We start from the raw sequence: 13,454 nt of genomic DNA on the forward strand, positions 1-13,454 counted from the left end.
AGGTTGTTTCGTGCCTTCGTCTTCTGTCTTGCCTGTATTTCCTATCTTGAGATTCTGTTTGAGGTACCCTCGGTAACACCTGGCTGTCATAGAAATAAAGTTTTCGAATACTATGCGTGTATTTGATGAATGTAGTTATTTAAAATGTAGTATGCAATATCAAGTAAATTAGATGAACTAATGACCGCAACACTTTTAGAAACATTGCGACTTCTTTGCATCAGAATTTTGAGGGTCCTCCTCAAAATTCTACCCCAGTTTAAATAGTGATTCTTCGGCCGTTCTGCATGTGACGAAGTTTGTTTGATTTGCTCCGAAATTTTGAGAATCCTTCTCAAACTTCTGCCCCAGTTACATAACTAACTCTCTGATTGTCTTGCATATGATGACTTCAACTGGACTTGCTCTAGAATTTTGAGAGTCCTCCTCAAAATCCTGCCCCGGTTTTGGTTGTGGGGAAAATGAAAATTTTATTGTGATGTGACCGAACCCACAGGGCTGCCTACGTATCCCCTCTTAAACGAGAATCATGTCAAGCGTAGTTCAGTTTCTATTTCTTTGTGAATCGTGTCATGGAAAATGGTCGTCATGACTCTCATATAAGTGGCCTCAACATTCTTCAGGCCAAATGGCATCATTTTGTAACAATACATCCCCCACAGAGTGATAAATGCTGTTTTCTCGGCATCTTCCTCATCCATCCAAATCTGATGGTATCCCGCACAGCAATCCAGAAAGGACTGGAGTTCATGCTTGGCATAGTTGTCAATCAGTATGTGTATATTGGGTAACGGGAAATCATGGTCTGAGAACGGGCCCGAGATAGTGCAGCAGTCCAATTCTTGAGAACGGTTCCTTTCTACATGGTTTGAATGGTGAGGTCTTCTTCCTCCTCCTCAACTATTACATTGCAGTCCATGTATTCATCATCCAAATACAGATCCCTTAGGCCAGCTAAAGCCTCATCTTCTTCATATCCCCATATCACGTCAGTCTGTTAAAATGTCTGATGCAGATGCGGTCTTGGCTGTATAAGAGGGTAATAGGGACCACGCCATGGTGGCGACAAATCATCATACTCATTCCAGGTGTACTGCTCAACTATTCCTGAAATAGATGGAGTCGCTGATGAAGATGGCTGCGATCCATGTGACTGCAACATAGCTGGATGGATCGCAAGTGGCTGTGATACTGAGTGCTGTGACCCGAGTGACTGTTACCCGAGTGGCTGTGACACTGAGGCAGCTGGACTGTATGCTGGACGTATAGTCCTATGGCCCTGTGACGAAAGACTTGGTGTCTGCACGAAGGTGTAGGGCTCGTGATGCTGTGGCAACTCAGAATAACCCTGGGGTGGAGGATAAGACATAGGCATAGGCATAGGCATCTCTGAAGAGGGTGGAAAAGATTGAGTATTATCTTCTACCCTCCTCTTTGGTTTCCTAGCCTTTTCTCGACCCCGAGAACCAGTAGGGTCATTGTTACCTCGACCCTTGCCTGTCATCTGCATAATATAATACATATTTAGATTGAAACATATAAGAAACGAGCTATAAACGAGAGTTATTAAAGAAACCAACTTTTTAAAGCTCATCGACGTATTGTTCCTCGTCCGAGAATTCTTCTTCCTCACTAGTTTGAGCTTCATCAGTTGATTCTTCTTCCTCGTTTTCTATAATTCTTCAATTATATCAACTTCTTCCAATATGTATTCAGGATGTTCCAAATCATTTTCTAAATGTCCGTCCACTATTTGGTGAACACTGGAGATATCGTTTTGATATGCAACATCTAACACATTCTCGACATCCACCCTACCTACAGGCTTAGTTTTTATTACAACCCACCAATCGGACTTATTCTGCCGCAATGGATAAGGAGCATAATACACTTGCCTAACATTATGTGCAATTATGAAAGGATCATAGTGATCATACTCTCTCGTATGTTTAACCTCAATTATGTTGTATTGATTGTGTACTCTTATACCTCTTGTTGGATTTGGGTCAAACCACTTGCATCTAAAGAGTATCAATTTCTTAAATGGCCAACCCGTATATTCTAGTTCTATTATTTCTTTGAGCACACCATAATAATCAATATCTCCAACTTGGTTTCCATCACCACCTTGAACCCACACCCCGTTGTTGTTGCTGTTTTTATTTTTAGAGCGATCCTCTATATGAAACTTATAACCATTCACAACGTACCTAGACATTGTTGTGACCTCAAGCCCAGGTCCCCAAGATATATCTTTCAAAAATTGATTTACACCATTATTTGGATCATTTACCCACATATTGTTAAAAAAATTCACAAGTTAGCATAACTTCCAAACATTGTTTACCTACATAGTGTTAGAATATTTTAAGGATAAACTTACAAATTGTTTGAACCACGTATCAAATCTCGTATATACAGCATCATGGCCAAATTGACCCACAAATTGATTGTGACACATCAAATATTTTTAGTAGTTGCATTGAGATGTAATCACAGTAAATTTTATATTTTGATAACTACTAAATCAATACTTACTTGAGAAATGGTACAACTTCGGGACAATTTAGCAATACATGAAGAGTAGCTGACTTGTACTCCATATCACTCAAACTTCTCTTTCTAACTGCCTTAGAACATCGGCCTAATTGATTGAATATGGACATAGGAGGATATAATGGATCATTCACACATTCGACCGTGTGCCTATTGGGCCTATTCCTAGCACATGGCACATTACTCTCAAAATAATACGAACAAAAATGAGCAGTTTCCTTTGCGAGATAAGCTCCGCATATAGATCCTTCAATCCTATTCCTCTGCTTAACAAATTGTTTGCATTTGCCAATTGTCCTACATAATTTCAGGTTTGCCAAGAACATTCAAATAAAACAAAAAATTACATCAAACTTATAATATTACCTCTCAAAGGGATACATCCATCTGCATTGAACAGGCCCTCCAAGTCGTGCCTCGTGTACAAGGTGGATTGGAAGGTGTTCCATCACATCAAAAAAACCACATGGAAATATCTTTTCCATCTTAGTAGAAGTTACACGTATGTTCTGATCCATCTGGAGTAGGTTTTCTTCCCTTAGTGTGGAAGAACACAAGTCTTTGAAAAACAAACTAATCTCTGTGATGGGTTTCCAGATTCTTTCAGGCAAACCACAAAATGCAATAGGCACTAAGATCTCTATGAAAACTTGACAGTCATGACTTTTCAAATGGCTCAACTTCCCTACCTCCATATCATCTTTTTTCCCAAAATTCGACGCATAACCCTCAGGCATCTTCAATTTCGTTACCCAATTACAAATCTGTCGTCTTATCCTTTGTCTTACCTTTAACATCCATCACTGTGTTGAACAAATTGTCAAAATAATTCTTCTCAATATGCATGACATCAAGGTTGTGACGGAGAAGATTATCATCCAATAAGGCAACTCCCAAAATATACTCTGTTTCGTCCAATTATGAGTAACACCGTACCCGGGGAACCTATAAGGTGGAGCTTCAGTAACTTTACTGAAGTTCTGGACCTCTCCCATATTTCCTCACCTGAAAGTATCGGAGGTGAAGAATCATATTCCGTTTTATTCTTTTTGAATGCATTTTTCATCCTTCTAAACTCATGATCAGGAGGCAAGAATTGACGATGAAAATCAAACCATGATTGCTTTCGGCCATGTTTCAAAGTGAACGCTTTACTATTTTCCATGCAGTAAGGACAAGCTAGCTTCCCAGTAGTCATCCACCCAGACAGCATTCCATATGTAAGAAAATCGTTAATTGTCCACATTAAATTAGCACGCAAATTGAAATTCTACTTGGTTGACATGTCATATGTTTCAATACCATCGTACCATAATTGTTTTAACTCATCAATCAAAGGTTGCAAATATACATCAATCAAACTTTTCGGATTACATGGACCGGGGATAATACAATTTAAGAATATATATGGACTAGTCATGCACAACCCGGGTGGTAGATTAAGGTGTAAGAAAGACGGGCCAACATGAATATGGTATCACAGATATAGAAAAAGGCGTGAAACCATCCGCACACAGACCTAACCGAATGTTCCTTGGTTCACTAGCAAAATCTGGATATGTCCTATCAAAGTGCTTCCAAGCTTCTCCATCTGAAGGATGACACATAACACCAGGTGGTCTTCTATTTTCAAAGTGCCATCTCATATGAGGAGCATAACTCATCGATGCATATAACCTCTTTAACCTAGGTATAAGAGGTAAATAATGCATCGCCTTGATAGCGACCATATTCCCGCTGGAAAGCCTCTTGAAATGAGGCTTTTCGCAAAATTTACAACTGTTTAAATTTGCATCATCTTTATAATATAACATGCAACCATCTTCACAACAATCAATTCTCATTGACGAAAGTCCTAACTTAGAAACTAATCTCTTTGCCTAATAGAAATCACCAGGTAATTTGATATTAGGGTCAACTAGTTCACTCATAAGGTCAATGAAAGAGTCCATGGCTGCTTGAGAAATATTCCAATCAGATTTGATACTTAGTAATCTAACTGCAACAGACAGCTCAGAGTGCGGACTTCCATTACGTAGTGGATGACTAGCTTCCTCTAACTGTTCAAAAAAATGTTTTGCGTCATCATTAGGAGTTTGTTCAACATTTTCATTGGGCTCACCCCCTAAGTGCATCCCAAAAGCATCCGCAACCATATCATGAATTCTAGAATCACGATTTGTATTCTCCACCGACCCACCACTTTCACCCACAACCATGTTATGAAATATCCCATGGCTACCATCGATCTCTCCATGATTAGTCCACACAAAGTAATTTGCTATAAAACCCTTCCTATAAAGATGATGCTTAACTTCCGCCGGTTTTCCAAACTTCATACAGTCGCACCTAACACAAGGGCACCTAATTACACCTTGATTTAGGTGTGGTGGAAGTGACATTGCATGTCTAATAAAGTCATCCACCCCTTCTACAAAATCCTCCAGCAATTCCCGCCGATTAGGATAATTCCTATTGTACATCCAAGTACGATGTTCCATCTATACAAATTAAACAAGAACAAATTAAAAGTCCAATTCATATCCAAAAAGTTCAATTCATAAATTAAAAGTCCAATTCATATCCTAAAAGTCCAATTCATATCCTACAAGTCCAATTCATAAACTAAAATTCCAATACATAAACTAAAAGTCCAATTCATATCCTAAAAGTTCAATTCATATCCTAAAATTTCAATTTATAAAATAAAAAGCCAATTCATATCCAAAAAGTTCAATTCATAAATTAAGAGTTCAAATCATATCCTAAAATTACAATTTATAAACTACAAGTCCAATTCATAAACTAAAACTCCAATACAAAAATTAAAAGTCCAATTCATATCCAAAAATTTTAATTCATAAATTAAAAGTCCAATTCATATCCTAAAAGTTCAATTCATATCCTAAAAGTCCAATTCATATCCTACAAGTCTAATTCATAAACTAAAATTCCAATACATAAACTAAAAGTCCAATTCATATGCTAAAATTTCAATTTATAAACTAAAAGTCCAATTCATATCCAAAAAGTTCAATTCATAATTTAAAAGTTCAAATCATATCCTAAAATTACAATTTATAAACTACAAGTCCAATTCATAAACTAAAATTCCAATACATAAACTAAAAGTCCAATTCATATCCTTAAAGTTCAATTCATAAACTAAAAGTCCAATTCATATCCTAAAATACTCAATTTATAAACTAAAAGTTCAATTCATAAACTAAAAGTCCAATTCATATCCTAAACCCTAGATTCTAACTAAACTATCAAGACAATACAAACTATAATTCAAATCTAACTAAACTAAATTCAACACTAATTAAACTAATTAGTGAATAAAATTAATTAACAAAACTAATTAAAACAAGACCTAAACCCTAATCCTCAATAAATACAATGTTTAAAAAATTGAAACACTAATTCATATCCTTAAACTACAATACTGAAATAATTGAAACAAAAACTAGAAATAACAAAGATTCAAGGTTATAATTCAAACCTTAGGTTTATTTTAGGTGGAGAAGGAGAGAGAGGGGCAGCGGCAGTGGTGGCATGGGCGGCGGCAGTTGGCGGCGGCAGTCCGGCGGTCGCAGTGGTGGCGCGGGGTGGGGGAATGGGATTTGTGTGAGGGAAATAGAGAAGGGGAGGGGAATGTGTTGAGAGTTGAAAAAATTTTGGGGAAGAAAATAAGAGAAATGGGGGGGCGGGACCCGTTTTTGAGTCTGGTTTTAGAAAAAGCGACCAACGTTGGTCGCTATTTTTGGTAGGTAATTAAGTTTTGACCGTTTGACCAAAATAGCGACCAAAGTCTATTTCTAAAAAAACAATATTTAAATATTTTTTTTCTATTTTAGTTTTTAAATATTATAAGCTATAAAAAAATTCTTATTAGCTATACATATTTATTTTATTTAACTACAATTATTATAAATAATTATAAACTATAAGCATAATCTTTAAAGAAAATTATATTAACTAGGTATTTACTTTTAATAGATTATAATAGCATGTATGTAAAGAAATTTTTTAAGTTATATTAAGTATATGAGTAATTTCATACACACGCATAAACTATATTGTGATTGATGATCAATCTTATACATTACTACGTACGAATAATTAATAAATTGATAAACCAATATAATATTATTCTATTAATTGATATAATAGTACTCATTATTTGTATTATAACAGAGTATATGAATTACATTCATTCATCACTAGGTTATAAGTCGATGAATCAATTATAACAGATTAATTGATATAAGTCGAGACGTTTTGTTTTTAATATTCAACAATGCATCTGAGTAGGTTATAAGTCTATGAATCAATTTACAATTTAAGCAATCCCTAAAATAACCCGACCCTGTGTTCCTAGCGCTTTATGTTCTCTAATATATATATATATATATATACACACACATAATGTGACGACCCAAAGGGTCATCACCGGATTTCTCTTGTTTTCCACGCTTCCGAGGCCTTAAAAACCTCACTTTTACTTGCCTCGATTTGCGTGCGCAGTCCGGGCGTGTAGCCAGAAGGCTTAAATATGAATTCTGTGTGAAAAATGATGAATTTTGATATTAATATGATTAAAGTTGACTTCGGTCAACATTTTTGGTAAACGGACCCGGACCCGTGATTTGACAGTCCTGGAGGGTCCGTAGAAAAATATGGGACTCGGGCATGTGCCCGGAGTCGAAATCCGAGGTCTAGAACCCGAGGAAAAGAATTTTTCGGTGAAATTATTTTTCTGGAATTTTTAAGAAAAAATGGAAATGAAAATTGATTAAAAGACTATGGCATCGGGCTCGTATTTTGGTTCCGACACCCGGTACAAGTCTTAAATATGTGTTAAGCGCTTTCTGTAAAGTTTGGTCGAAATCGGACGTCATTTGACGTGTTTCGGACCTAAATATCTAAAGTTGAAAGTTTATGAAGTTTGAAATGAAAATGATGATTTTGAGGCTTGATTCATTGATGTTGATGTTATTTTGGCGATTTGATCGCACGAGTAAGTCCATAGGATATTTTTGAGGTTGTGTGCATGTTTGGTTTGGAGCCCCGAGGGCTCGGGTGAGATTTGAATAGGCCGCGAGTTGCATTTTTGAACTTTGGAAAAAAAAATTGCAGGTCAGGTCTGGTATTTTCGCATTTGAGAAAGATTTCTCGCAAATGCGAGACTCGCAATTGCAGATCCTCCATCGCAAATGCGAAAAGGGGAAATCTTTGCTTGGGTCGCAAATGCGACAATTCGTTCGCATATGCAAGGGCCGCCCAGTCGCAATTGCGACGCGTTTCTTCGCAAATGCGAAGTCTGCTCGGAGGCTCGTTGTTAGCAAATGCAAACCATTCTTCGCAATTCCCAACATAGCAGGGTCGGGGTTCGCAATTGCGAACCCAGTTTCGCAATTCCCATACCTGAGGCTCAGTTATTTCATACTTAGACGAATTTTAAACCCATTTTCTTCATTCTTTCAAAACACAAACTCCATAGGCGATTTTTCAAGCACAAACCTTCTTCCAAATCAATTGTAAGTCAACTTTTACTTAATTTCTTCAATCTCTAACATCAGTAAACATGTTTTTATCTTAAAATCAAGGATTTCCATGGGTGAAAATGGGGATTTTGGGTAGAACTAGGTTTTCTTAAAATTGGGGATTTGGACCTCAATTTGAGGTCCGATTTCAAAACAAATCATAGATATGAACTCATGGGGGAATGGGTAACCAGGTTTTGGTCCGAACCTCGGGTTTTGACCACGTGGGCCCGGGGGCGTTTTGGGTATTTTTGAGTAAAACTTTGGGAAATTCATTTTCACGCATTCAAGTTGATTCAATTAGCATTTGTTGATGCATTCAAGTAATTTGTGACTAGATTCGAGCGGTTTTGTGGTGAATTCGAGGGGTAAAGCTATACTAGAGGCTTGAGTGGATTTTTGGAGCATTTGAGGTAAGTGTTTGTTCTAACTTTGGCTTGAGGGAATAGGACTAGGATGTTATTTGCTATCTGCTAAATGTGTAGTACGGTGTATAGGCATGGTGACGGTTATCTATGCACCGGAGTCTAGCATGACCGTGAGTCCTAATTGTGTTGATTCGGATTTTTGTGATACATCTTCCTTGTTTAATTGATAAGTTTCATATAATGTGAATGGTTGAGGAAGAAATGTGATTGGTATATTATTGGAGCGTTGGCTCGAACTGGAAATTGATAATTGAGAAAGAAGCGATTAAAAGAGGAAGTGTTGTGATTATTCCCTTGCCGGGACACGTAGTCTATTATTGTTGATGCTCCCTTGCCGGGATTTAAGCGTTATATGTATTCTCCCTTGCTGGAATATTTGGGTTGTTAGTTGTACCCTTGCCGGGTTAAATCGTTATGTTGTTGAATTCTCCTAATGGGGCTTCCTCTAGAAAGATTATATGTATTATGAATTATGAAATGGGATCGTGTGGCACGCCGACCACTTATAAATATATACTATGGGATCGTGTGGTACGCCGACCACTTATAAATATACACTATGGGATCGTGTGGCACGCCGTCCACTTATGAATTATGAAATGGGATCGTGTGGCGCGCCGACCACTTATAAATATGTACTATGGGATCGTGTGGCACGCCGTCCACTTCATCCTCNGCTTTTGGACCACAGCAGTAGTTGATTGGGAGCTGACTTCAGTCCAGGGACTTTCGAGGTATCCTAGCTGGCGTCCGCAGGCCGGAGTCCCTTTTATGTTATTAGTTTGTTTTCCTTGTAACGAGACAAACATTGATGTACTTCTATTCAGACTTGTTTTTAGCACTCTTTAGTAGTTCGTGAGTTAGTGACACCGGATCTGGGTAGAGATGTTATTGAACTTCCGCATTTTGGTTTTCAATTATCTATGCTTTTAAGACTTCCGCTTTTATTTAAATGACTCGTTTTATTTATATTGTTGAGATGTCATCAGAGAATGTTTTAATGCTTGGCTTGCCTAGCTCCGATAGTAGGCGCCATCACGACTCCCGATGGTGGGAAATCCGGGTCGTTGACAAGTTTCGGTATCAGAGCGCTAGGTTTACATAGGTCTCGCTACTCACGGACAAACTTCAGTAGAGTCGTGAGGGATCGGTACGGAGACGTCTGTATTTATTCCCCAGAGGCTACGGAGTTAGGAAAATTTCACTTTGTTCTTTTGTCGTGCGATCTTTTCTCAAATACTGATTTCTTTCCACTCTGTTCTTTCGCAGATGGCGAGAACATGTGCTTCCTCTTCTACCGCGCAGCAGCCCGAGCCCCCAGTAGTAGCTCCTACGAGGGGCAGAGGGCGAGGCCGAGGCCGCGCCAGAGGCTGAGGCAGGGGCAGAGCTCAGCCCCGAGCAGCAGTCCCAGAGGTGGAGCCTCATGCTGATTATGATGAGGAGGTTCCAGCCCCAGCAGCTCCGGTGGGCCCAGCTCAGGTCCCAGAGGGGTTCATAGCCACCCCAGTTCTTCAGGACGCTCTGGTCAGATTGGTAGGCTTTGTGGAGAGCGTCACTAGAGCGGGTTTGCTTCCAGTAGCACCAGCCACTTCTCGGGCTGGAGGAGGAGTTCAGACTCCTGCTACACGTACTCCGGAGCAGGTAGCTCCCCAGGCTCAAGTTCTAGTGGTTCAGCCAGCTGTGGCGGTTCAGCCAGGTATTGTGACTCAGGCCGGCGATGGAGCGGCTATGTCCTCAGATGCTTTATGGAGGCTTGATAGGTTCTCCAAGCTTTTCACCACCACCTTCAGTGGCACTTCTTCAGAGGATCCACAGGATTTCTTATTCAGCTGCCATGAGATCCTTCGGACTATGGGTCTTGTGGAGACCAATGGGGTCGACTTCGCCACCTTTCGACTGGCAGGATCCGCCAAGACTTGGTGGAGGGACTATTGTTTATCCAGACCAGCAGGGTCGCCATCATTGACTTGGGACCAGTTTGCAGAGTTGTTTTTGGAGAAGTTTCTCCCAGTTACTCAGTGAGAGGCTCTTCGCAGGCAGTTCGAGCGCCTCCAGCAGGGCTCTATGATAGTCACATAGTATGAGACTCGGTTCATTGATCTAACACGCTATGCTGTTATTATACTCCCCACCGAGAGAGAGAGGGTGCGGAGGTTTATTGATGGATTGATTCAGCCGATCCGTCTCCAGATGGCTATGGGAGCTGGTAGTGAGATTTCTTTTCAGGAGGCGGCCAATACGGCCCGTAGAGTTGAGATGGCTCTTGCACGGGGAGGTGGTCATGGGTCAGACAAGAGACCCCATCATGCAGGTAGATTCTGTGGTACCTCGTCTGGAGGTGGGGATTCTTATGGTAGAGGCCATCCTCCGAGGCCCTTTCAGTCAGCCCTACAGGTCTCACATGGTACTTCAGGTGGTCGTGACTCTCAGCTGCAGTCTTCTGACCAGCAGCTTTTCAGTTCACCATTAGCACCTATCAGCGCACCACCACTCCGTTATTCTCAGCAGTCGAGGGCTTGTACACGTGTGGAGACACGAGACATATTGCCAAGTATTGCCCTCGAGCTTCTGACAGCTCTCAGCAGCAGGGTCCTCGTCCTATGATTCAGGCATCAGGTGATCCACAGGCCGCCCAACCAGCTAGAGGTGGGGTAGAGATCATAGAGGTGGAGGTAGAGACCGTAGAGGTGGATCTCGGACCGGTAGAGGTAGGGGCCAGCCAGTAGCCGATCGTCCCAGAGATATGGTTCAGGGAGGTGGGGCCCAGCCCCGGTGTTATGCTCTCCCAACCAAACCAGAGGCTGAGTCTTCAGATGCAGTTATTACAGGTACTATTCTGGTCTGTGATAGGGATGCTTCAGTGCTATTTGACCCTGGGTCTACGTATTCATATGTGTCGTCCTATTTTTCACCCTACCTAGTTATGCCTAGTGATGCTTTGGGTATTCCTGTTTATGTATCTACACTGGCGGGGGATTCTATAGTGGTCGACCGAGTTCATCGTTCTTGTGTGGTAGTGTTTGAGGGTCTTGAGACCCGTGTTGATTTATTGCTCTTAGACATGGTAGATTTCGATGTTATATTAGGGATGGATTGGTTGTCCCCGTATCATGCTATCTTGGATTGTCACGCCAAGATCGTGACCCTGGCTTTGCCAGATTTGCCCCGATTGGAGTGGCGAGGGACCCCAGGTCATGCTACTCGCAGTGTTATCTCATATGTGAAGGCTCGACGCATGGTCGAAAGGGGTGTTTAGCTTATCTGGCGTATGTTCGTGATTCTAGCGCAGAGGTCCCTTCTATTGATTCTGTTCCTATTGTTCGGGAGTTCCCCGAGGTTTTCCCTTCAGACCTGCCAAGTATGCTGCCCGACACGGATATTGATTTTTATATTGACCTGGCTCCGGGCACTCAGCCCATTTCCATTCCGCCGTATCGCATGGCCCCAGCAGAGTTGAAAGAGTTAAAAGATCAGTTGCAGGATTTGCTGGAGAAGGGTTTCATTAGACCCAGTGTTTCTCCTTGGGGTGCGCCGGTGTTATTTGTGAAGAAAAAAGATGGTTCGATGAGGATGTGCATTGATTACCGGCAATTGAACAAAGTGACGATTAAGAACAAGTATCCACTGCCGAGGATTAATGATTTGTTTAACCAGCTTCAGGGTGCGAAGGTGTTTTCAAAGATAGACTTGAGATCTGGCTACCATCAGTTGAGGATTAGGGCATCTGATTTCCCTAAGACAACATTCCGCACTCGGTACGGGCATTATGAGTTCCTGGTCATGTCGTTTGGGTTGACCAATGCCCCAGCAGCATTCATGGAGTTGATGAACCGAGTGTTCAGGCCATATTTGGACATGTTCGTAATAGTCTTTATTGATGATATTTTGGTGTACTCCCGCAGCCAGGAGGAGCACGAGCAGCACCTCAGAGTGGTTCTTCAGACTCTGAAGGATAGTCAGTTGTATGCTAAGTTCTCGAAGTGCGAGTTCTGGTTGAGTTCGGTTGCATTTCTAGGTCATGTTGTATCAGCACAGGGTATTCAGGTGGACCCGAAGAAGATTGAGGCAGTCAAGAACTGGCCTCGACCAGCATCAGCTACATAGATTCGGAGTTTCTTGGGGTTGGCAGGCTACTACAGACGGTTCGTGGAGGGGTTTTCATCTATCGCAGCCCCGATGACCAGATTGACCCAGAAGGGTGCCCAGTTCAGATGGTCAGATGAGTGCGAGGCGAGCTTTCAGAAGCTCAAGTCAGCTCTGACTACGGCACCGATATTGGTTTTGCCCACAGGCTCAGGGCCTTATACAGTTTATTGTGATGCTTCCCGTATTGGGCTTGGTACAATATTGATGCAGGATGGCAGAGTCATTGCTTATGCTTCGAGGCAGTTGAAGATCCACGAGAAGAATTATCCGGTTCATGATCTAGAGTTGGCAGCCATTGTTCATGCCTTGAAGATTTGGAGGCATTACCTATATGGTGTGACGTGTGAGGTGTACACTGATCACAAGAGTCTGCAGTACTTGTTCAAGCAGAAGGAGTTGAACTTGAGGCAGAGGAGGTGGTTGGAGCTACTGAAGGATTATGATGTTACTATTTTGTACCACCCGGGGAGAGCCAACGTGGTGGCCGATGCATTGAGTAGGAAGTCCGCCAGCATGGGTAGTCTTGCTTATGTTCCGGTCAGCCAGAGACCGCTTGCTTTGGATATTCAGGCCTTGGCCAATCGATTTGTGAGGTTGGACATTTCTGAGCCTAGCAGAGTGTTAGCTTGCACGGTCGCTCGTTCTTCATTATTGGAGCGTATCCGTGATCAGCAGTTTGATGATCCCCATTTGTGTGTCCTGAGAGACACGGTGCAGCGTGGAGGTGCCACGAAGGTGACCTTAGATGATGATGGTGTTTTGAGATTGCAGGGGC

At 41.4% G+C, this 13,454-nt stretch overlaps 1 protein-coding gene across 1 annotated transcript; it reads left to right on the plus strand.

Annotated features, from left to right (window-relative positions):
- LOC109224732 (RNA-directed DNA polymerase homolog) lies at positions 12,104-12,523 on the plus strand (the record flags this gene model as incomplete). Its single annotated transcript, XM_019389257.1, has 1 exon — positions 12,104-12,523. A coding segment is annotated over exon 1 (420 nt), but the record flags the coding sequence as incomplete, so codon positions are not given.

The sequence above is a fragment of the Nicotiana attenuata genome, chromosome 3 (genome assembly GCF_001879085.1).
Source record: "Nicotiana attenuata strain UT chromosome 3, NIATTr2, whole genome shotgun sequence".
Classification (NCBI taxonomy): domain Eukaryota; kingdom Viridiplantae; phylum Streptophyta; class Magnoliopsida; order Solanales; family Solanaceae; genus Nicotiana; species Nicotiana attenuata.